The sequence below is a fragment of the Protopterus annectens genome, chromosome 4.part0 (assembly GCF_019279795.1).
Source record: "Protopterus annectens isolate FY-2018-M chromosome 4.part0, PAN1.0, whole genome shotgun sequence".
Classification (NCBI taxonomy): domain Eukaryota; kingdom Metazoa; phylum Chordata; order Ceratodontiformes; family Protopteridae; genus Protopterus; species Protopterus annectens.
Window position 1 is genome coordinate 473,798,857 of NC_056733.1, and position 26,174 is coordinate 473,825,030.

The 26,174-nt window shown below is 41.7% G+C and overlaps 1 protein-coding gene across 2 annotated transcripts in view; it reads left to right on the forward strand.

Annotated features, from left to right (window-relative positions):
* SSH1 (slingshot protein phosphatase 1) overlaps positions 1-26,174 on the forward strand; it is a 1,317,746-nt gene that overhangs the window by 1,090,240 nt on the left and 201,332 nt on the right. For both annotated transcript variants that reach the window (XM_044068394.1, XM_044068395.1), the window contains 2 exons: positions 21,767-21,813; positions 22,478-22,624. In XM_044068394.1, coding sequence (XP_043924329.1) covers positions 21,767-21,813; positions 22,478-22,624 — 194 coding nt within the window. The remainder of the gene's footprint in view (positions 1-21,766; positions 21,814-22,477; positions 22,625-26,174) is intronic.

The following is a 26,174-nucleotide window of genomic DNA, read 5'->3' on the forward strand; positions in this document are numbered from 1 at the left end:
CATTGAGTGAAGGAAAATCGGTCAAAATGTAGCAGAGGCCCAGTGAGAAATAACCAGAAGCAAGTACTTGAAGAAATGTAGACAGCTAATCTAATTTGGTGATGTACTGATTACAGAATGCTTAGAAGGAACAGGAAGCATTTCGTCAAAATGAGTATCATTTATAATGACTGAGACAGAGGCAATATCTGTGATGCCTTCAAAGTGCTGAGGAGTTGAGTGTCCAGAGATATGCCTTGAGATATTTATTGAAGTGGTTGCAGAAACAGGAGTGCCACAATAAACGTTCACCTTATAAAGATATTTTTTTGTTTTAAAACAATAGATAAATCAGATATGAAACAAAACTATTTACGTAGGTCCACAGCTAATCAATGCATCAAAGTTAAAAATATCAACAGCAATTAATATTTTTCAAGGAAGTCTTTAACTTTAAGCCAAGATTTATATGAATGTGTAATATTAGAAGTTCTCATCTTTACAGTATGTAATTCACTACTGCAAACAATTTTTGCCATACTAATAAATTCAACACTGGAGGGGGTAACTTTACTTCCAATTTTTAGTAATTACTTTCCTGGCTATAGCAAGAATAGACCAAAGAAAAGGCACTTGGGTTTTTGGAATTACCTCAGGGATCGAAGAATTAAATAAAACTAAAGATTAGAAGTATTACATCTATCTGACCATAGAGCTTGAATGACGTTATTAATTTATTTCCAAAAAGGGGAGATGACTTCACATTCATATACCAAGTGTATCCAATCCGATATTATTTCAGAATCACATCTCCAACATTTAATTTTATTTGATTTATACATAATTGTAATTTTGCTAGGAGTGACAAAAGCTCTGTGTAAAAATTTCCAGGTGAAACTTTTCCAGTATAATGAAGATGTGGTTCTGTCTGTAGATTTTAATATTATTTTCTTGTATTCTTCTGAGAAGTCTTCATTATTAATTTTTGAGGAATAAGTCCAATAGAAATTATCTAAATATGTGAAATCTAACTTAAGAATTTTATACATTTGTGAGAAATATGAATGATGTGTCATTGTATTATTATTGATATTTATTAAGAATTCCAATAATTTAGGGAACAATTTCTTATCTAGATTAAATATCTTATGTGTTCACAAAGTCACTAAATATTTGTAAAATTAACCAATTCTCAGAATCTTGATTATATTTGGACCTTAAATTTTCAACAGTACTTATATATATATATATATATATATATCAGTACCCTTTAAGAATTAAGTTACTTTGTTGTTTCAGTACTTGCATTTTGTTGAAGTTATGAGTTTCTAAGCACTCTTTGTATATGCAATTGAAAACATAGTAAACTTTAAGTCTTTAATACAATGGTTGGAATATGTGAACTTTTGGAAAGAGGAAATTATGTTATTTAAATGGGGAATTTGAGAAGAAAGAACAATTCCATTTATGCAAAAATCTTTTTATAACCAGGTAAAACTATTGGGGACTGTTTGACTGGTTGTGATATATTTATTATTTCCTTATAATATTTTTATGTATTTGCTGCCATTTTGAATCATAAGATGAACTTATCCAGAATGCTACAACTTTTACAATTGCTGAAGTAGCATACAACTAAATATCAGGGAATCCTATTCTATCATTATCCCAAACTTTTCTGTGCCAGTCAAAGGAAACTCTTAGTTTATTAGGATGCCAAAAAAATGTAAGTAGAATATTATTTATCTGCTTCATCATTTTTTTTTTGGTACAGAGAGTACTAAAGATTGTAAGGCAAACAATATTTTAGGGATAATTAACATTTTAATAAGCATTAATTGTTCTTGCATAGTAAAGAAGAATTTGTTCCAGTTTGAGATGAAACTCAAAATTTTATCAGCAACCTGTTGATAGCTTGTACCACTTCTTTACTATTAGACATAATGGTTATACCAGGGTATTTCATTTGATTGCTATTCCAATTGAAGTTAGAATATTTTTGTATGATTTTTTTTTTAATTTTTATTAATAATGTATTTGTTTTATTATGATTAAATCTTAAGTTCAAGATTTCTTCAGTCTGACTCCTAGAGCTAATTATATGTTCTAATGAATTTTCTATTTTCCCTAATGTCAGTAAAATATCAGCAAAGAGTTGAATCTTTAGTTCAAAATTATTTTGATACCATTAATGTTTTTATTGGATCTGATACTATTAGCAAAGGGTTCTATAGCTAATGCAGAAAGTAAAGCTGATAATGGACAGCCTTGTTTTGTGCCTTTTTGTAATTTAAATGAATTAGAAAGAAAAACACTATTTTAACTTAAGCACAAGAGTTACTGTATAACGTAGAAGTTAATGCAATTAGCTCAGGTGAGAAATTCTACACTTTTACATGTTTTAAACAGGTACAACCAATTAACTGAGTCAAAAGCCTTATCTAAATTGAGACTAATGATAGAAAGTTCTTTTTTATTTTTATCTGTGTAGTCTATTAATGTATGTATTCTTATTATGTTATCCTGCACTTATCTATTTAAAATAAATCCAGTTTGATAATTTTTAATTAGTTTGGGTATAAGTAGATTAATTATGTTAGCTGAAATGGACATGAACATCTTATAGTCCTCATTTAAAACTGTAGTGGGTCTGTATGATAAACACTTTGTAGGATTCTTATCTTATTTTACAATAGGTGATATAAAGGAATATTTCCATGATGGTGGGACTTCAGCAGTTTTTATTTCTCTATATACCTTATCTAATATTTAACTGCATTATCTGGTAGTATTTTATATAGTTCTGGTATAAGACCATCTAAGCCTGGTGCCTTATTATTTTTTTAACTTTTTTATTTCTGTTAAAGTGAATGATCTCTCAATTTTTATTTATTCACTTGTTATTGTACTACAGTGAACTGTCAGTTAACCAGAACTCAAGCAACCAGAAAAAAACAAAAACAAAGAACTACAGTACAATTTTCATGTGTTGCACTTTCTGCTCCCCACCCAGCAGAAACATAACTTACATTTTTAGAGTTTTAGATCTTTAAAAAGGAAGGGGCGGCCGCAGTGGTGTAGTGGTTTGCATTGCCGCCTCACAGCAAGAGGTTCTCTGTTTCGATCCTCAGCTGGAGTGCCTTCTGTGCGTAGTCTGCATGTCCTCCCTGTGATCTTGTGGGTTTCCTCTGGGTGCTCCGGTTTCCTCCCACATCCCAAAGACATGCTGTAGGTGGATTGGACACTCTAAATTGGCCCTAGACGTGAGTGCGTGCGTGTGTGTGTGCCTTCTGTGGAAGGTTGGGCGCCGGGCTGGCAAATCAACACCATAAAACTCCACTGCCAATCATGAGCGAACAGGTAATCCACTGTGGCGACCCCTCAACGGGAAAAGCCAAAAGAAGATGATTTTTCAAAAGAAAGATGGGAATAAATTCCCTCTCTCCCCAACCTAAGAACAAGTCAACCCAAATAAATAGTATAGTTTGCCGTATTAGTCTGGCCTATTTTTAATAGTAACTCTCAAGCAACCAGAAACTACAGATGTTAAGTTGTCAATCTCGCCTTCATTCTTGCTTGATGGGTTCGGAGCCGATCCCCGACTCCGACTCGGCACTTGCTAAGCTCGAGAGTCACTTTTACCAGCTCGAGGCAGCCCCATATCCCATGATGCAAGGCGGTAATTACCCAGATCTCGTTTGCCGCTTCGCTGATGAGGTCCTCCTTTTACCAGCTCCTGGTAAGTGAATTGTTACTTTACTATTTTAGCCCCTTTCTTAAAAAAAACTTAAAATTATTAGTTTTAGTCCCTTTCTGACAGAAAATTCCCTGTCTCCTCATAACTTTCAGTCAGACTTTCACCCATCCCATCCCCCCCCCCCGTTAGGGTGTGTGTGTGTGTTTGTTATTGATACTTTTTGATATATTTAATTTAATTTCTTGGACTGGTGTTGTGTGTGTGTTTTGTTCACCATGTCTAAAGAAAGGGTCTCAGGCTTTAAGAAGTGTGACTCGTGCTGTCAGAAGATGTCTCTGACAGATGGTCACACTTCTTGCCTTTACTGCCTGGGGCCTCTTCACCTGCAGGACTCCTGTGCTATATGTCATTCTTTTAGCCAGAGAGTCCTGCAGGAAAGAAATAAATTGATTTTGAGGGGCCTTCTTAAGCCGGAGGGCTCTCCGGCTAAGTCGGCCCCATCTAAGACTTCTAAGTCTTCCAAGGCCCAGGCTTCTGTGTCCAAGCCTGTGGCCTCGGCTCCGACTCATTCAGAGTCGAGATCGGCTCTGGCTGGAGCCGATTCTGGGTTACCTAAACCTTCGGCACCGATGGCTATCGGTGCCGACTCTGGTTCGACCACTTCGGTGTCAGCTCCGATCGGTTCCGACCACCATGTGGCCCAGGCATCGGTGTCGGCTCCGGTCGGCTCCGACACCCTTACTTTTATGGCCGTATCGGCTCCGGCTGGAGCCGATGCATCGAAGCTACCTGTCGGTGCCGATAAGTTGTCGGCTCCGACTGTTTCTGTGGTTTCATCGGCTCCGATGGTTCCTTCGAGGAAGAGGTCTAGGTCCCCTTCCTTGGAGCCGATACTTTCGGCTCCGGCTTCGCCTCTCCTCTCGGAGCGGAGCCATCGGAGCCGATCTTCAAGGTCATCCAGGCTTTCTGACCATGATTTGGAGAGTGGTCAGTAGATTACTAAAGTCACAGGCACTGGCCCAAATGCTACATAGTCCGTCTCAGCAGACGACTATTAGTCCACACCCCATTGCAGTTCCTCCTTCGACTCTACCCCAGAGTTTGGAGTTGGAGTCTTCGGGAATGGTTTCTGCTATGGCTGAGGGACAGTTACCCCCTTCTGCTCCTTCAGCCTCTACTCTTATCTCCTCTTCGAGACCTTCCTTAGAGGGATTCGGTGGCCAGGCTTCCCTGGTCTCCTCCGAGGGGGTGAGTGGCATCGGACCCTTGTCCGAACCCGCTCTTCCCCTTGGAGTCTCGGCCTTGGTGAGCTCGGCTCCGACATCTGCCTCGGAGCCTTCCTTTTCGGTGGGTCCTGGAGTTCCTAGTTCTTCGGAGCGGGTTCTCTCGGACCTTCCTGGGAGGGGAGCCTTTGAGGTGATGAAGAGTGTGCTGGCCACTGGTCTCAGCCAGCAGTCTGTTCCCTTAGCTCCTCTCTCTATGGTGCCTGTTGACATCTCTGCCACTTCTCTTGCTCCAGGACCCAGAGATCCTCCGCCTCAGGTTTCCCCACTGAGAATATCCCCCTCTTCCGAGGATTCTCCTGATTTGTCGGGAGATCCTCCGCGGAAGAGGACATGTAAGAGGAAACACGTAGACTCCCCCGAGTCTATCACTTCTGATACTGACTTAGATGAGTCAGAGGGATCCCCAAGATCCCCCTCTGAGGATGTCTCCTTCTCAGACATCCTAGAACTCCTTAGACAGAGGGGAAACTGGCCCACCAATAATCCCTCTGAGGATGAGTCAGTATACCTGGAGGCGTTTGGATCTCGGCCCTCCACCTCCTGGGTGTCTCCGCCTTCGACCCCTTATGCAGGTTATTGCTCGGAAGGCGTGGGCTGCTCCTGACTCTGTAGAGCCAGTCCCTAGGAGGCCTTCTAAATTTATTACTGCCCCGTCGGACAAGCAATTCCTTACAAAAGGTGTCCCCGCTGATGCCATGGTGGTGGCGGCTGACACAGAAGGAACTTGCAGATCTTTCCGTACCTGTCCATCCTCCTAATAAGGACTCTAGGACCATGGATAGATATGGTAAGCAGATGTTTTCTTCAGCGACCTTTGCTATGCGTTCGCTGAATTACCTATGTCACTTCACCAGACTCCAAAGGGATATTCTTAAGGAGCTAGGTGAAGTTGTGCAGGATCCTACAGCTGCAGGGGCTCAGGAAAAAATTGCTTCGCAGCTAGGAACCCTTAACTCCATTGCAAACTCCTCCATGCGGCTGATATCATATGCTGCTGATGGAGCGAGTAGGGCCGCAGGTACAGGTGTAGCTCTTAGACGCCAAGCCTGGATGCGGCTATGTAATTTTGCAGATCCCTTTAAGGCATCCTTCACAAACTCTCCCTTTGATGGTTCAGCTTTGTTTGGCCCTCAAGTGAAGGAAATGTTGACCAGGTGTGAGCAGGACGGCAAAATTCTTTCTGCCGTTGGAGTCCGTTTTTCCACCCCTTCTAGACCTTATCCCAAAGGACAGAAGGGTGGCAAAATGTGGTTCCGCAAATCCCAAGGAGTCACGCCGGATTCACGTGGTCAGTTTACCCCTAGAGGCAGAGGGGGTAACAACAACAGACGCCGCTCTAGAGGCAGAGGGGGTCCACAAAACCAGGGAAACAGAGAGTCTCTCTCTGACAAGCCCTTTCAGCATCCCTGAGATATTGCCCGGCTGTCCCTCCTTGGAGGCAGTCGGGGGAAGACTATCGCTGTACCCAGAAGCCTGGCATTCTCTCACTCAAGACAGATGGGTACAGTCGATCATATCCGAGGGTTACAAAATTCCTTTCGAGGAAAGTCCTTTCTATCCCTCAAATTCCCTTCCAGACGTAGCACCCGGTCTAAGGGAAATTGCAGAGTTAGAAGTCTCAAAACTACTGCAAAAAAGAGCCATTCAGCCAGTTACAACAGACCATTCAGAGCCGGAATCTACTCAAGGTTCTTTTTGGTCCCCAAAAAGACGGGAGCCTGGAGACCAATATTGGATCTCAGCAGACTCAACAAGTCTGTGAGGAAGACAAGATTCCGAATGGTCACTCTTCAGTCGATTCTGCCCTTCTTGCAGCAGGAGAACTCCATGTGCTCAATAGATCTTCAGGATGCGTACTATCACATAAAAATTCACAGACGCTCCAGGAGATTTCTCCGCTTTCGGTTGGGGTCCAGTTATTTCCAGTTCAGAGCCCTGCCCTTTGGTCTCACTACAGCCCCCAGAGTGTTCACCAAATGCATGGCAGTGGTCACGGCTCACCTGAGACGTCAAGGATTCCAGGTGTTTCCGTATCTCGATGACTGGCTCCTTTCAGCCACCACCAGGCATCAGCTTGTTCAAGCCAGGGATTACACAATAAATCTTTGTTCTCATTTGGGCATCTCGATCAACTTTATTACTTTCATAGGCGCAAACTTAAACACTGTTCGGATGTCAGCTACCCTTACAGATCAAAGAGTTTCAGACATTCAGACTCACGTCAGGATCATTCTAGCCAACAAGAAAGTACAGGCCAGAATGGTTCCAAAGGTATTAGGCCTCATGGCTGCGGCCATTACTCTTCTTCCCCTGGCTCGCTTCTACATGCGCCTTCTTCAGTGGATGTTGTTCACTCAGTGGTCTTACCAACAACTTCCAATGCGTCACCAAATTCTGGTGACACAGATTTGCAAAAATCATCTTGCTTGGTGGATCACTTCTCCCCAGATTCACCAAGGCAGACACTTTGTACCCCCATCCCCGGTAGCCACTGTCACCACGGATGCCTCCCTGATCGGGTGGGGGGGTCATTATCAGGGCAGGATGGTTCATGGGACGTGGCAACCGTTCGAGTACCACCTGCACATAAATGTCCTAGAGATGAGAGCAGTGCTTTTAACGTTGCAAGCCCTCAACGACTTTCTTCCTGTAGGGACAATTGCAGTCCACACAGACAACATGTCTGTAGTTTGGTATATCAACAAACAGGGCGGAACCAAGTCCTTACCCCTTGTGTCGAGAAGCGCTCAGACTTTGGCAATGGGCGATCTTCTCTCATCGGTTTCTGGTTGCAACGCACATCCCTGGGAAAACCAACATTTTAGCGGACAGATTGAGCAGAGCTATTCTCATGCCTCACGAGTGGTCTCTCAAGCAATCTATAGTGGAGGAGATTTTTCTGGAATGGGGTCGCCCATGTTGCGATCTTTTTGCTACTCCCCAAAACAGCAAATGCCCAGACTTCTTCTCTCTCTTCCCTCTGTCAGGCCATCCCCCCAGAGACGCTCTGACCCAGGATTGGCCCCAGGGACTTCTTTATGCCTTTCCTCCTTTTCCCCTGATCCCTCAAGTTATCCAGAAAGCAACCGTTTTGAGAGCCAAAATGATTCTCATTGCTCCTTATTGGCCTCGACAAATTTGGTTTCCGTTCCTCCATCGTCACCTTTTGGTGCAGCCGTGGCATCTGGACCCAGTGCCAGATCTTCTGATTCACCAATCCGGTCAGCTGCACCGGTTTATCCCTTCTCTCAACCTCACAGCATGGTTGCTCCACTTCCTTCCTTAGCCAGGCTTCCTTTGATCTCTAACCCTGTTAGATACATCATAGTAACTTCTTTAAAATGCTGTACCAGGGGGATTTAAACAAGCAAATGGAAGCGTTTCTCTTATTGGGCTAAAGCCAAGAATATTGATCCCTTCACTGCCCCAGTTCAGGCAGTTTTGGACTTCTTAGCGGAGATTTTTCATGCAGGCTCCTCTTCTTCCACAGTTAGAGTTCAATTGGCTGCTATCTCGAACTTTCATGTCGGGATCGCAGATCACAATATTATGTCCCATAGGCTTTGTAGAGCCTTCTTGAAAGGAATTTTCCTGCTAAAGCCTCCAATCAGGAATCCTCCTCCTCAGTGGGATCTAAACTTAGTGCTGACATCCTTGATTCTTCCCCCCTTCGAGCCAGCTGTTTCTTGCTCCCTAAAATTTCTTTCTTGGAAAACATTATTCCTAGTAGCTATTACATCGGCCAGGAGGGTGTCTGAACTTCATGCTCTATCGGTTCGACCCCCCTATTTGGTCTTTCACAAAGACAGAGTATCATTGAGAACTAATCCGACCTTTTTGCCTAAGGTCACCTCAAAGACTAATTTGAATCAATCCATTGATCTCCCTGTATTTTTTCCAAACTATTCAAACAGATCGGAACAAAAACTACATTATCTTGATGTCCACCGCCAATTCAGATATTATTTGGACAGAACTAAACAATTTAGGAAATCCGATCAACTCTTTGTTTCCTATGCGGATAACAAGAAAGGCCTTCCTGTCTCTAAAGTGACCTTATCTAGATGGCTTTCTTCTGTCATCTCTGAAATTTATCTGCTCAGGGGAAAACAGCTGTGCTCAAAACCTAAAGCACATTCAACTAGGAGCTTAGCTACTTCTACAGCCTTTCAAGCTAGACTTCCTTTAGACACTATTTGTGCAGCGGCCACTTGGGCCACTCCTCATACTTTTGTTTCCCATTACAAATTGGACTTGGCCTCCAGGGACAGAGCCAGTTTTGGCTCTACAGTCCTCAAGAGTCTGTTCCATTGAGCCACCCAGGATAGAGGTGCTAGGGACGTGGTCCCATCAAGCAAGAATGAAGGCGAGATTGACAACTTAACATTAAGAAGTTATGTACCTACCATAACGTCCCATGTTAGTTGTCTTCTCTCGCCTTCTTTCTTGCGACCCTCCCTCCTTCCCCCAGGCCTGGACAGACCTTTTTCTACAAGGAATTATTATGCTGAAGACCATTCATAGCTGGTCCTTCTTCCATCCTATAGGCTTTCTTTTTTCCTTTGGGAAGTGTTTATGCTTGGTGCTATTGCCCTTTGTCATCAAACGAGATCTGGGTACTTATCGCCTTGCATCATGGGATATGGGGCTGCCTCGAGCTGGTAAAAGTGACTCTCGAGCTTAGCAAGTGCCGAGTCGGAGCCGAGGATCGGCTCCGAACCCATCAAGCAAGAAAGAAGGTGAGAGAAGACAACTAACATGGAACGTTATGGTAGGTACATAACTTCTTATTATCTGGCATCTACCAATCCCCATGGGTTCCGGTTACCCTACAGTTTACTTTATTTATATTTTCCCTTACAAAAGTTTCCACTATATCATCATTATCTAGGTTATTTGTATTATTATTTATATTTTCATAAAATATTTTAAAGCCCTCAAGAATACCTTTACTATCTGTTGTTCTTTCTTTTTTATTATTTATGTGTGTTATATTTTCTTTGATATGATTTAGTTTATTAATTTTCTTTGATGTAAGAACAAGATTATGCAAGCTTAAAGGGTTTATTGAATATGCCTGAAGTTTAATTTTTTTCCAGGTTTATTGAAACATTATGATTTAGAATTTCAACATATTTTGCATTTACATTTTTAAGTTCAAACTGACTGGTAGTGTAATTTGGTTTTAGATTTAACTTTGGTGTGTCTATTTTGGCCTTTAGTGTATTCAGTTCTTTGTTCCATTCTCTTGTTTAACTAACATATCAACTTGTAACTCTTCCAGGTAAAGACATTTTCTAATACATCTATATCTGCTATGAAGACCACAAAAGTTAATTCCTTCAAGTTTTTTCTCTAGATGTAGATAATTGCTTAAGTAACTAGATGCACAGTGCGTAAAACTGAAAGTGCTACACGATCAGCAAGAGCTGAACAGAACTGAATCTTATATAAAGTGTTTAACTGCCATTCTTTGAAATAATGCTACTCAGGGAAATTTACTACTGAGTTTTTCACTGACAGTGTTTCTGAAGTGAAATATCCATATGTATTTGCTTATAGTAATGTTCTTCTACATCAAAATAATGGGGATGATCCTTTGCTTTTAAAAAAAAGTTAGATAAATGCATCTGTATGTGTATTTAGATAGTTGATGCCTTTAACCTTTGAGTGTCTTGTATGTACATAATGTATTTTGGTTTCCTGTAGATTATTCACAGTCTGAAAGTAAAACCGTGAGCTGCCAACACTATATCTTTTTGCATAATCTTTTGTTTTATATTTTTTTATATAAAATGTTAATGTGGACACTGCTGGCAAACTAAGTATATGGGCCAAAGAGACAAGAGGATGGGGCATACGAGTGTAAGTTGTATGTTTTACTAGGGTCTATATTGTATGTTTAAAAGCACTTAACATCGAACACTTCTTCAGCACCCTTTAAAGAGCGAACTGTAATTACAGTGAAAGCCCGAATCAGCGATTTTTTTTTTTCCCCTGGGAAAAAATCGCTTGCCCCATACAAAACAGAACATAACTTCTAACATTACAAATTACCCCCCCTGACTAAATATACCAACTCCGAGATTGCTCCACAGTGGGGAAAAGGGAAAACTCAGTAGAACGGCTAAGCGATTTCTTTCCCAGGAAAAAAAATCACTGATCCAGGCTTTCACTGAAATGCAAGTTTGCTTTTTAAGGGTTGCTGAAGAGGTGTTCGATAAGTGTTTTCGAACATATAATATAGACCCTTTTTACAATGACAGTAGAAAGGTGATGGGAGTTGAATGGAAGTCTATTTTAGACCAGAATATGGTGAGGAAGAATGGTTGATATATTTCCAGCCATGTAGTATATTGTCTTGGATAAAATCACAGACTTAATAATCTACTTAATAATTTGGTTAAATAAGAGGTACCACATCATTATAAATTTTATTTAAAGTACATAAGGGTTATATATTATTATGACAGCTACTAGGTAGGGCAGAACCAGCTCGAAAGTCACACTGATGGGGGAAGGGGATGTGAATTTAACATGTGTACCAATAACACTTTGTTTTACAGCACAATAAACCACTCCCATGCCTGATAAAAAGTATATATATTTATATATTTAGAAAGCTTGTGAGGAAATTATTACTCTATTTTTGTTTTACTTGGATCGCTTATCTGTGTACTTAATAAAGGATTTTCGACTGGAAACAGACTGCCTGCCTTGCTTGGATTACTTTTGAATACTTAGTAATGCTGTACAATTATATATTTTCTAGTATTACTTTTTGTTTTGTTTTGACTTTAGGAGTTTACGTTCACTACTTCTACTACTATTGTCTGATCTGATTAATATACAGTAATTAACTAGAAATATATGGACTGAAAATCTTCCACACAGAGAAGTTTTTTACACTGTTTTGTTTTTCATTTTTATATTCAGAAGACACCCAAGATTTTTGTGGCTGTATGGGGAACTTAATCTGGGGTAATATATGTTTTTGAAATGAGCTTTAATGGATGCATTAAACAAAATTCCAAAAAGATAGCACCTAACAGTGAACCTGATGTAAAGAGTGTGAACTTAGTCAATACCGATCAGTACTCTAGTAAATAAATAGCACACAGATGGTATTCCAAGTTGACAAATTTTTGTTCGACACTCCTGGTACATCTGTAGCATTTAGTAACATGCTTTATGTATCATCATGGTTTACCTAAGCCCTTGGCTTGTCATCAGAAACTGAAGTTCGTTTAAACCCACAATATTTATGCCACTTATTGAAACATTAAGTAAATGTTTTCTCAACACACACAAAAACTTTGACACCCTCAAAATACAGTAACGCAAACAAGATTCTTAAATACACATTTCCCCTTAGTTTATTTTAAATGCTCAAATTAAAAATAATCTGAATACAATGAAACACCAGCTGCATTTCTCATTCATTATATCGTAAGTATATGTAACGTTAAATATTGCATTCAGAAAAATAAATGTTGACAGCCGTAAAACACCCTTGCCAAACTAGAATAACCCCAAAACCAAAGCCTCAGGTAGATAATTTTAAAACTACTAAATAAAAAGTAAACAGTAGTACAGTCCACACCTCCTATTTACTGCAGCAAATAAATAATTTCACACTACTTATGCAAAATCGATGCAGGCATCCCAACAATGCATACTTAAAAAAAATTGATCTTATTAGTAAAAAAAAAGCCTAGAAGAATGAGTATTAACTGCAAGTGACCCATCAGAAAACATTAGTAGCTGCAGAAATGGACCTAACTCTGTCTAAACAGCATAACAACAAGCTCCACGTGGGTTTACAGAGTGGTCCTAGCAGCAAGGAACTCGAAAAAGCGACTACCTTCTGGATTTAAGTATATTTGCTTTTTTTTCACTGGAAATAGCTTCTGTTGCTTACTTTAAACTAGCCTGAACTGTTTTTTTTCTGATTACTGCATTTATTTTTAAATCTGCACTTAAAGTTACATTTAGTCGAATTTAATCGAAAGTTTGCTTGTTTGTTTGTTTAATTTAACTGTGGAGGCTGCCCACTAAAGTGTGCTAGCCCGTGTAACTAATTTATCACTGTCTCTGCATTTTCTGTGTATTTCTACAAAAAAAAAAAACAAAAAAATAATCCTTGTTTTCCCGCCTTTCTCGACTAGTTTAGACCAGTATACAGGCATTGCTGTATTCTGGGCTGTGGTGTAGTTCCTGTGTTGTCCATTACCTTACTTGGATAGAAGGAAGTTTCTTTGCTCACCAGTGGGAGTGGGGAGCCTTGAGCAGCCTACCTGTCCTTGGGGGAAGTGACCTCAACACAAGAAGCTGTAGTAATTGGTTGTTTGGGACCATTCCTAGCTCTTTTGTAGTTCACTGCTTAAAATCCGCCTTTGCACGGCTTTGCGCGGTCGTGCGAATAGCCAAGTCTGCTCTTCAATTTTTCCCTTAGAACTGTACTACTTGCAATCTAAACAGCCTATACTCTATCTGAAAAGCTCAGCACTTGCTCCTAAAGCATTTTTATACAGGTAAAGCACTCTTAAACAAAAGAAAGTACTTCATTCACCTAAATTCTGTTGAGTACACATCTCCCTATAGGTCCTTTCTGACTCAGTTACACAGCAATCTTTTTCACTATTTCTAGCATGTCGAAGGGTCAGTTGCTGGCGTCCTCTCCTGTTCAGCTGGTGAATCTGGGAATCTTGAGGCAATGTTACAATTGCCTCATGTACACAGACAACCCTCTCCTCCTCCCAACAAATACAAATATATGCGAGAGATGCAACTATATAGCCAAACTGGAGGCTGAGCTCTCTCAATTCAGAACTGTTAAGACCAGTCAGGAGGAGAAGGTAACCACGCACACCACAAACCCAGTCTCACATAGAACTATCACAACAGCAAACCAAACACATAAACACACAAAAACATACTCGGAGGCGCTCATTAAAAATCTACCAAAACAACAGAGGCCTCCAAAGCAGACACCCAAGCAACCACCACCTCAAGACATAGCACATGCAACACATAGTTCACAAAGTCAGTGTGCTAAACAGTCACAGCCCTTAAGGCCAAACAACATGCCAGACACACTTGTAATAGGTGACTCCATAGTCAGACACACTGACGTCCCGCTCACCAGACTGAACAAGGAAAAGGTCACAGTAAGCTGCCTGTCGGGAGCTAGAATCTGCCACATAACACAAGCACTCAGGTCACTCCACAGCAAGTACAAATATGACTCCGTCATTGTACATGCCGGTGTGAACGACCTGAGACGTACCTCCCTGGACTACATGAAGAGAGACATAGAGGAACTCTCTGATTATGTAGCCCAGGCCGGTATGACCTTGACCCTGAGCAGCATCTTACCCTCACCAAGAATGATGCCACAGTACAAAGACAAAATGATCAGTTTTAACAATTGGCTTAATTACTGGTGTCATTCTAAGGGGATCCAATGTCTGTCTGCTTGGGATGACATGCTTGACAAGCCACGCTGCTTCGCAAGGGATGGCTTGCACCTGTCACCCCTGGGCTTCCGGATATTGGCCAAGGCTCTTGCCACCCCCATAGTGCCTTTTTAGGCAAGGCTCAAATGACAAACCTACCTCCTAGAAAACACAAGTGGAAAAAACTAAGGGTAATGCTGCTCAATGCCAGAAGTCTAAACCTCAAGATGCATGCCCTCGAAGCCCTCCTCAGTATGGAGAACATTGATGTCTGTGCAGTGACTGAAACCTGGTTCAAGGCTCCTGAGAGCACCCCAGCACTATCAGGTTTTACCTCATATCATGCTTTCCGGCCCCAAAACTTGGACCGAACTACAAAAGAAGGGGGAGTATCCATTTTTATCAAAGATACCCACACCTCCAGGTTAGTGGCAACGCACGAAGCATCGGAGACTATCCAGGTGCAACTAACCATAGGCAAAACTGCCTTACAGTTTGTAGCATGCTACAGACCACCCTCTCAAACTCAGGAACCCCACACAGCCTTCCTGAAGACACTGGAGAGTGTGAATGTGTCTCCAAATACCATCATTTTGGGAGACTTCAACTACCCAAACATAGACTGGGAACATTACTCAAGCCCCAACACCCTAGCCCAAAGGTTCCTAGAATTCATAAACTCAAATTCAATGGAACAACTAGTCACCATTCCCACAAGAGGAGACAATATACTAGACCTGATCATCACAAACATGGGGACAAAATGCTCCACACTGGAAGTATATCCCTCTTTGGTAAGATCGGACATAAATTAATCTCACTGGAAATCCACATCCCGCCCCCACCCCCTGCACAAAAGACCACAGTGAAGAACTTCTCAAAAGCAAACTTCACACTTCTTAAGACTGAAGTGGTATCCTTCAAGGCCCCCGGGCCAGTGGAAACCACAACCCACACTGCTGAATCCTTTGCAAATGCCTTCTATGGGCACCTTCAAGAATGTATGGATCATGCAATCCCAAATAAAACCAAGACCCATTCCCCCAAAGGCAGGCGCCCGGTCTGGTGGACCCCAGCCATAAACAAACTTTACAACAGGAGGAGGAAGCTACTACATGACAGAGCAAAATCCCTAAAAGGGAAGGCGTCTCTGATCAGTACTAGCAAAAAACTACGATCACTCATAAAATCATCCAAGGCCAACTTTGAGAGAAAAATCGCAAAAGACACAAAAGGCAATCACAAGGCCTTCTTTAGCTATGTTAGAAACCTGGGTGGAAACTCCCAGATATGCTCAGAGTTGGTCCAAAATGACACAAAATACACTGAACCCACTGACATTGCCAACATTCTGGCAGACAGGTTCAGTGCAAATTTCTCCCAAAAGTAGAAATAACTATCCCAGCAGAGTGTAGCCTCCCTAACATCTCAGATGCCCAGGTGAGAGCCGCCCTCTCTAAAGCTAAAACACAGCATCAATGGGACCGGATGGTGTCCCGGGCTGTGTGCTACATGAACGTCAAGAGGAACTAAACCCACACATAAGGCGGCTGTGTAATGTTAGCCTTACTACAGGATACGTCCAAAGAGTGGCGTGCGGCAACAGTGGTCCCACTTCACAAAGGCGGTGCTTCTACGGACCCTGGAAATTACCGCCCCATAAGCTTGACGAGCCTGGTCTGCAAAGCTATGGAGAGGATCATTATGGAACTCATAAACAAAGACATTGGGGACCTACAGACATTGGATCCTACCCAATTTGGCTTTGTCAAGGGCAGATCCTGCCTTTTGAACTTGGTCGACTTTTTTGAAACAGTCACTAAGGCCATTGATGAGGGTAAGGCAGTTCACACAGCCTACCTTGACCTTGCAAAAGCCTTTGACACAATACCCCACTCAGGCATCATAGATAAACTCACCAGCTTAAATGTAAACCCATATGCCACAAGATGGGTTGCAAACTGGCTCAAGGACAGAACCCACAGGGTCAGAGTTGCTGGAGCTATGTCAGACTGTAAGCCAGTCACAAGCGGTGTCCCACAGGGCTCAGTCCTGGGACCCCTCTTGTTCGGCATTTATTTTTCTGAGGTACAGGCAAACATAGGAGGATTGTGGCTGACAAAGTTCACAGATGACTGCAAACTGGGCGCCATAATTGATACTCCAGCGGACACAAACATCCTTCAGAGAGGCCTCATAGAAACGGATAATTGGTGCCAGAGCCATGGCCTTAAGCTGAACGCCAAAAAATGTATAGTCATACCCTTTGGGAAAAACAAGGTACCGACAAATTACCACATAGGCGGTAATCCATTAAGTACGGAAGAGGTAATCAGGGACCTAGGGACCCAGGTTGTGGTAACCTCTCATTTGACACTCACATTGCCAAAGTGGTTAGGAAGACCTTCTATATTGCCCACCTTATCATGAAGGGTTTCACATCTAGATCAAGAGAGGTCATTGTGCACCTGTACTCTTCTCTTATCAGGCCAATGATTGAGTACAATGCCCCATTTGGGATGTATCTCACCCGACACCTGCAGCAGTTGGAAAGACCCCAAAAGTTCCTCACCAAGAGGATAAAGGGTCTTAAACATATGTCATATGCTGCCCGACTGAAAAAACTCCAGCTCTATTCAGTCGCATACCCCCTACTCAGAGGTGATCTGTGCCTGACGTACAAGGCCATGTCCAATCCTGAATTAATGGACATGCTCCACCTCAGAAAATCCAAATCCATCAGAGCCATGAGAACAAGTGACTTAAACCTCAACACAGAAATAAATAGGACGTGCTGGAGGGACAGATTCATAACCCAGAGGCTCCCTACACTCTGGAACAGAATCCCAGTCCATGTTAGGCAGAGCCCCTCACTGACTCTATTCAAGAGAAATCTCGATGAGTGGATGGGAGATCGTAGGTTTACCCCAGGGGTCATCTCTGTGTCACTACTAGACAGAGGCATAGTAAACTAAACCCTAAAAGGGTGTAGTATTCACATCCTAAGGGGTGGTGTAAGCCACATACACTCTGGCTAGGCTTATAAATGCCTTAGGGCAGATAGCCTAGTACGAACCTATGAACCTATAAAACTAAGATTAACATGCATCAAATAAAATTTCACTGGACAAATAAAATACATTAAAATTTTCCCCAGTAACTAAAGGAGAAAAATGTTATTTCCCATTCATAAAATCTGCCTTAAAACCAATTTTGTTAGAAATTTGTGCAGTTAACAGCCAGTAAGTATTAGTGGACTATATTACTCCAACATAAAAAAAGAGAGGAAACATGGACGCCTGTGTTATACATTCATAGGTAGATACTAGGCTAACAACCACCAGGGCCTTTATAAGCCTAGCCATGCAATCCAGCCCAATTGTTTCCCCATGTGTCATGGACATTTATTAGAATGGGATATGTTAGTTAAGAAGTTTCTAGAGGTCATGTTGAGGATATGTTAGTTTGGGCATTACCTTCTGCCTCTATCAGAGACATGGGAGCCAGACCCTGGCTGAATTTCTGATTTCCCATCCATTAGTCAAGGTTACACTTAAATATGGTAGCGATGGACTCACATGAACAAGAAGCATGTTCCAGAGCATGGGGATCAACTCAGACATGTATCTGTCTTACCAGCATGCCTTATTTATGTCACAATAAAATTTAAAGTTCTGATGCTGTTCATTTTGCAGATGTACAAAAGATCCATCGGAGCTGGATCCGAGGATGCATTGTATGCCAGGCATAGATCGCCTCTTAGTAACCTGAGTTCTTTCTTGATCTTGTTGAGTTAATCTGTAAATAAATAGGTGGAGATGTTTGTTTAGATGTACCTAAGAGGCTGCAGGTGACATGGAAGGAGGTATGATATGGACTTATGACATGGTACTCTGTGCTGTTTACTGTGAAAAGGACATGGAAGAGTATGTGGTTGTTCTCCTGACTTTACTGGTCTGGAGATGAGATGGTGTTTTACGAATACAGACATTCCCTATTTAGTAACACTGTCATTTTCCATAGTGAGTATGAAAGAGTGGTAGGCATTGAAACCATGCACTGTGGGAATGCAGTCACTGTTCTGAAACCATGTTCATTAACTACACAGATATATGGATTTTCAAGAGTTAGGCATGCCTGTAAGGAGTGCAATTTCTTGTTCAGACTTGTAGCATTGAGCAGTGCTACTTTTATTATAGTTTTGATTTTGATGGACTATGCAAGTAACATGAAAACACTGACTTTGCCTAAAAAGGTACTATAGGGGATGAAAAATGTTCTGGCCAATACATGGAAGCCACAAGGAGAAGGGGGTGCAGCCTTTCATTAGCAAAGCAGCCAGTGTTATCAGTCATCTCCTCTCAGGCTGATATTTATCAGATCCTTTTAAATGAAACTGATAGTTAAGCCAATAACTGTAGTCCATTATCTTTTCTTTGTACTGTGCCATCATTTTTGGCAATGGTAGGACACTGTTCAGTGCATTTCACACCAATTTCAGATGCATATTTTGAGAGCTCCATTACATCATGTCCCTGTTTGTATGATCCTAGGAGGTGTGTCTCAAGCCATTCACTCCCATTTGTGTAATGACCATGCCATGTGTGTACTTGGGGTTAAGGAACTTGAGGGCCCTAGTGATACTGTAGATCCTGGCATCTGAGTAGCATCTAACTGTCACTCTGTCTTTACTCAGTCTGGTGAGTGGTGCATCTGTGTGTCTGACTATGAAGTCACCTATGAATAAGATGTTACTAGGTGTAATCCCTTGGCATTGCTGCCTTAAGGGCTTTGGTCTGCCAGTTGAGTTTTACACTTTCTTTTATTTGTGTTTTCTGTAGTGCCTTTATATGTTTGTCTGCTGGTGTGACACTGTCCTGTATGACAGGCCTTGATCTAGGACATCTGTGTGATTTATGCAGGGACTTGAGTATCTCAACTTAAGAAGGCTTGTTTGTTTGTCTGGGACACGGTGGGCATCATTGTGTGAAGTGGGTGTCAGAACTGACAACATTCTTTGTCTACAGTCTTTAAAAAAAGTTGGCCTCCAAAAGTAGTGGATACTTGCACCTCTCACATATGGAATTGTCTGTAGGAAGAATCAAACAACTGTCAGTGAGCATGAGGCCGTTCTTGCATTGCCTCAGTGTTCTTATTGCAGTCAGGCTGACAACAGGTAATGGGATAAACTGTTACTTTGTGACATTTAGTGCAAGGTGAAATGAGGACTATGTAGGAGTGCTAATGAGCTGAATTAGTAGGAGGGGTCTATATACTAGCAAACTAGGCTGTACAATGAGTCAGTGTGCCAGAGGTAATTATATACTTAAGTAAATGAAGGGTGCAAGCATTTATTTTTATTTATTGAGTTTTATTTAACATTTGTTTACTAGGAAAGTCCAACTGGGACAGAGCCCATTTTCAGCAGAGGCCAGAGGAGAAATACTCCAGACACATGTCTTTGGAATGTGGGAGGAAATAGGAGCATCCGGAGGAAACCTAAGCGAATGCAAAGAGGACATGCAGACTCCGCACAGAAGGTACTCCAGCCGAGAAATAAACCAGAGAACCTCTTACTGTGAGGTGACAATACTAACCACTGCACCACTGCTCCCCCACATTTGGGGAAGTCACAGAGGTTAACCCAACTAAAGTGTGCAATGGAAGAGCCTCACCCTGGGGAAACCACTGTCTCCAGTATTTCCCCTGCCAGGTGCAACAACTAACAGATATGTGTAGCCAACTTGGCTGGGTGTCACAACAGATTAGTAAAACTGATTTGGTTCACGTGCAACAATAGCTTCTAGTCTAGTCTACAACTATGACTGGACTCAAGCTCAGTGTGCCTGCAAAAGGCAGCAAATGATGAATGCAAAATGCAGTACAAGCAACTAAAATAAATAATGGTTCCTTAAAGACAGAGAGTATAAATTAGCTTGGATGCCACAAATGCAGATTTAGTACAAACAAAAACAAAAAAAAAGCAGATTTTGTACAAATTTACAGATCACAGCAAGGATTTGACTTGGGCTCAAAATGCAAACAGCTGGCAAAAGTAGTGGAAGAGACATAATATGCTTAAAGTAAGAGAGAACTCAACCCTGATGTGGCTTTCTGCAAGTGTTCTTAGGTGCACACAACTGCACTTGTGCATCCAAAACTTTGCACAACTGCTCTGAGTCATCTTAGAGTTGGCAGGACTGTGTAGGCATGACCAGTGGGATACTGTTGTCCTTTGAGTGCAGTAACTAATAAGTGTCAGAAATGTATATAATTAGGCTTCATTATGTGTGTGATGGAATGTTTTTTGTTCAACTCATAAAATATTGAACAAAAACATCAAATCACAAAACAGCGATTGCAGCAGAGCAAGAAAAATCTTCTTATCCCAATCCTGCAGGAATCATACTAGAGTCCAGTCAGGAGTTTGCACTGTTTAGTGGTTTGATGTTTTTTTTTTCTTCAATATTTTATGATTAGAACAAAGCATTTGATATTTACTGATTAAAAAGATGTTATAAATCATGTGTGTGTGTGTGTGTGTGTGTGTGTGTGTGTGTGTCATCAGTTCTGCAGTATCCTCTTGCATTCCAAAGACAAATTGGCAGTTTGATTGCTGGCATGTGAGTACTCTGCTGAGGACTTGTATCCCATAATGCTCATTAATTGCTAGGAAAGACTCTGGCATCTTGCATTCAGAGTGCTAATTTGGATGTCTGGGCAGGAACAAATGGGCCATAGAGCTGTTCTGATTGTCTGTGTGTAATTGTTATTGTTGTTATTATTATTATCTTATGCCACTTTTCCCTTTTGAAAGGCATTCATCTAAATGAGCTTTTAACTAAATCCTCCAACCCATTATTGATGGCTTTACTGCACACAAGCAAGTCAAGTGGCATCAAAAATACATGGTCTAGGATCTAAACCTCTGCTGGAACATCAGCAGAATGGTTTGGAGGGGCAAGTACATCTTGCAAAGGATACTGCTGCTATGGAACAGATTCCCCATCCACATAAAACAAAGTCCACCCCTGTCCAAATTCAAGCGCAACTTGGATCTGTGAATAGGGGAACAGATGTTTTACCCCATGACTTCCCCTGTACTACCGATTGACAGAGGCATTTCCTAAATGCTTTATCCCAAGCATGGGTCCCCTCAAACTATCTATGGTATAATAGCAGTTATTCTCGTTGGGGTAATATTTAATTATTGACCATGGGACGGGTAAGACAAATCTCTAACCAAATGAGAAGTTATTTTGAGCACAAAAGGGAAATTAGCTAGGCTTAAAATGGCAGCTAGCCTTGTATGAACCTGCGAACTAAATACAGAATTTTTTTTCCAGGGCTCAGAATGGAATGCTTCCAATTTAGAAGAATTACAAGATACTGGGTAAGTACTTTCCTGTTGCTTCATTTGCCTTTATGCTCAGCTTGGTAATCTCATTAGGAAAATTGTAGTTTGTGAAATTAACACTGTTATTAAATATCTGCACTAGGTTAACTTCTTTACACATCACCCCATTCACATTACAACTATACTGGTTAGCACTATGTCTCCTCTTCCTGTAAATATATACATGGCTTCTTTTTCTCCTTGCTCACTGTCATCTTATAATTATTACCCTTCTCAGTCCCTCTGTCTCATTGGACTCTGTGTCTTTACCATTTCTTATCTATTGCTTTGTCCTCTAAACATCTTGTTACTCCCTACAATTTCTAAGGCTAAACCTACTCCTTTCTTGCTACTGCTCTGATTCTACTTTTCCACTTCTAAAATGTGCACTCAGCATGATGTAAAGTTTGTACTTAGCATATCTGTTTCTTTTTCTTTTTGTGACTAGTTTGTAGTACCACTGTTCACTGTAATTATTACACTTTTCTTGCTACTGTTTTGAATGTAACCCAGGCTTTGCCTGTAATTGGTCATGTAGTGGTAGATGTTCTACCCCAGTAACTAAAATGTAAATAAAAAAAATACATGAAATTGAAATGCAGACTGTTTCTACCTTTTATGTTATGTTACTGGTGTCATTATTTGTTTCTTTTCTTTTCAGAGTTGGCTATATTTTGAATGTAACTAGAGAAATTGATAATTTCTTTCCGGGCATGTTCGCATATCATAACATTAGGGTTTATGATGAAGAAACAACAGATCTACTTGGTCACTGGAATGAAGCCTATAACTTCATAAATAAAGCAAAGTAAGTTCAAATTAATGTTTGCTAATCTATTGTTACTTACAAAGATGTATGTGTGGAAAGTATGTTGTTTCCTTGTGGGGTTAATTTAGTCTTACAGTGTAGCTTGCAACTCACTGCGTAATGGTTGCGATTATGGTCACAGTAGCCCATTTAAAGCAGAAGATAATGAGAAGGAACTTTGGAACATCAAGTAATGCAGCATTTGGAATACTCTGTTAATGTATTATAATACATTTTGAAAAGGTGTCAGTAACATAATATGATCTGTACAAGTAGGTGATTTTTCAAATTATAATCTGTAAAATTGTTTTATGTACACAAGCATTCCTCTGCAGAGCTAAGTTACTGTTGTATAACAGTACATAGATACAAAACATAAGTATACTGTGATGCCCCACCAATGGACCAGTAATCAAGGAGCCCCAATCCTCACCACTGGCAACAGTGGGGGGACATGCACTGAGAGGATGACAGGTACACACACAGTATTTCCAGATGCAGCTCTCTGCATCAAGTGCAGTTTCCCTTAAGAGCACACAAAGACCACAGTCAGTTTGGGACTGGTTTCTCCCTCTTTGTCTGGATCCCCAGTAAGTCTTCCCACTGGCACAGCTATAGAGTTGCGATCTCAGCTGAGTTGCCAAGCCAAGACCTCCAGCACCCTCTGTCCAACCAGTGCTTTGTGTCCCTGCCCAAATAGCTGACATACACCCACTCTTTGAGGTTTGAGTTACACACACACACCTGGGAAAGGCTGGCACAGGTTTACTAACTATTGCCCCCTTTTGCCCAGACTGTAAGATAGTTATCACTGCCATCAGACAACACCTTATCAGCAACTTTAAGGCCTTTAACTAAGGGTGTCCAGTCTTACTGTGTGATATTAATATTAATACAAATGGTAGTTTGACCAAGCATAAGGCTATTAGGAGTGGCAACACTGTCACCAAATAAATATGCAAGTACTCTTCAAACTTAAATATCTCTACAAACATCAGCAACAGTGCAAGGTTTAAATATATTTAATAATAAATAATAAAAGAACAAGAAAATACTCGGTATATATTCACAGTGACATCAGAGTTCATAATTACAGGGAATATTTAAAACAACATTGCAGGACAGTCTCACATAATTAGAAAAATATCTAAACTGTGCTGTATTATATTTTTGAATGTAAGAGAATTACTGTACCCTAGTTAACTTAAGAGCAAGGCAGATGTGGTGAATGGATCTTCTAGTTGTTGATGCTGTGACTCTCTCAGAGATTTCTTAAGTCAATATCTCAAATATTACTGCTGGGATAGCTTGCAGAATGACATAATTTCTTGTCATCTGACTCTATCCCAGGTGAAACCACCACTGCTGGAAGTTAGCAGTATTTAGCATCTACCTGTGAAAATGCATAAACCTCAGATCTTTGGCACATGCAGCAAGTCATAAAACAGTTGTAGTAATTAGTTCACTCGGAAGACTATGCAGAACGCTTCCCTAGTACAGAAATTCTGTCTCTAGATGCCATGAAGTAATTTAATTTCAGCTATTGTTTTGAAATGTACTAGACTGAGGTTAACCTCCTGTATCATACATTTAAACAGTTACAATAGTGCATGTACATTTCTGTTCTGTTCCAGTAGAGCATGCTGTGGTTACATTTTAAGCACAACCATTTTATAAAATATCTTTTCAACACATATGTCTATACAAACCTACTTTGATATACACATGACATAAAGTTCCAATATAGTTGTAATACAAACAACTTATATAAATCATGTTGATATTCACAAATGGCATATAATTATTTACAAAATTTCAGATAGCTGTGCTGGCAGTATCTCCCTTTGTCATACCTCTTCCTCCCTCAAAGATTCAAGCTAGTTTTTCTAGTGACCCTTGAGAAACGTTGCTTGAGAAGGATGAGCCTGTCTGGGAATCCATTATCCCTATTCCCTGTTTTGAGATTCCAGCTGCCTTTGCATTGCTGACCCCAGTACAGTGCTGCACTGTCATATCACATGCCTGCAACTCTAGGCTCCACCATAGTAACTTTGGATCTGAAGTAGTTTACTTCATTTGATCTTCAAGCTGTGAGTCTTCGGTTTTGTATCGGATCCGACACGGCCGTATTTCCAGTTATGGCTCCGAGTTCCATGCTTCTCCCTTACCCATAATGCCCCCCGTCTCCCTTCACCCCTCAGATCTCATTTGGCTCCTAAGAGTGCACAAGCATGGTCCAAGCTCCAGCGTGTTGTTTCAGCATTTGTAAGAGTATTTTTTTTTCTATTTTAGCTTCCTCTTGACTTTTCCTTTCTTTTGAACGTTTCTGTACCTTCTCGGGGTTCTTCATTCAGGTAGTAAAAAAAAAAAAAAAAAAAAAAGGTAGGCTTTCCTTTCCATTCTCCTTATCTTTCTCTCATGAGCATGTGTGTGTGTCTGGGCTGGTTGAAGGGATGGCAGATGCCCCAAAGCCCAGTTTCAGAAAGTGCACAGGGTGTGGCCATAAGCTTTCCCAGTAGATGGCCACACTCTGTACGTGGTCTTCTTGGGGGCTGAACACCTCCAGTCCCCCTGTCCTATTTCCACTGGGATTAACCCCAGGGCACTTAGACAGGTGGACCAAATTTATCCGTAAGGGCCTGTTGCCCTCTTCTCCTAGGACTGTGGTCCCATCTTACCCTGCAGGGAAAGCAGCAGCTGCTGCTCCATCTTCCTCTTTCCCAGCCTCTGGGACTCGCACTCCCACCAAGAGGTCCAGGTAAGGGGATCAGGTCAAGAAGGACCGGCCTCGCAAGCAATCCCCTGACCGCTTGTCGCAGGCTGGTCCGCCGCCGAAAGTGAAGCCTGTATCAGGCTCAGGTCCCCTAGGTTTCCACCTGAGCCCAAGAAACAACAAAGCCAGTCTCTGGTTAGGTCCCCCCCCCCCACTGGCACTCCCATCCGTCTGATTTTGATGACATCCTCCTGCTCCACGTAGAGCCTCTCAGAAGTGGAGATGGACAAGATGATGCAGAGGTTTATCCACACTCAGATACAGATGGGGGTCTTGCCAGGGCCTTTGCCTTCTGGAGTGAGTCACTTCCAAGCCTTGTTCCATCCTATTACTCCTTCTCTGATCTGACCAGTGGTTTTGGAGTCATTGGATCTGAGGATAATCAGAGTCAAGGGGTTAGCGCCAATGGTACCCTGTACCTCAATGCCAGCTGGTGCTGGGATCGGATCCGAGCTCTCAGAGCTAAAGCCTCGTGGTCAGATCTGAGGGGGTGTTTTCTGCTCTGAACCTGTCAGAGAGAAGCATCCCTCTCGGTGTCTTGGCTCCAGTAGGCTCGGCTCCAATGCCCCTTTTGGGGCAAGGGGAGTGGCTTCCATCTTTTCTGCCCAGGAGGCACGTTCCCCTCTGCTTTGATGTGGTGGAGAGGGCTCTCGCTGGGTCGAGACCTTAGACTATCTTGTCCTCTGAATCCATCCAGACCCCCCCTGGCTCTGAGTGTGGTTCCGGCCACCTTGCCCTCTCAGGGACACCCCATGCCCATAATGCCCCAGGTAGTTC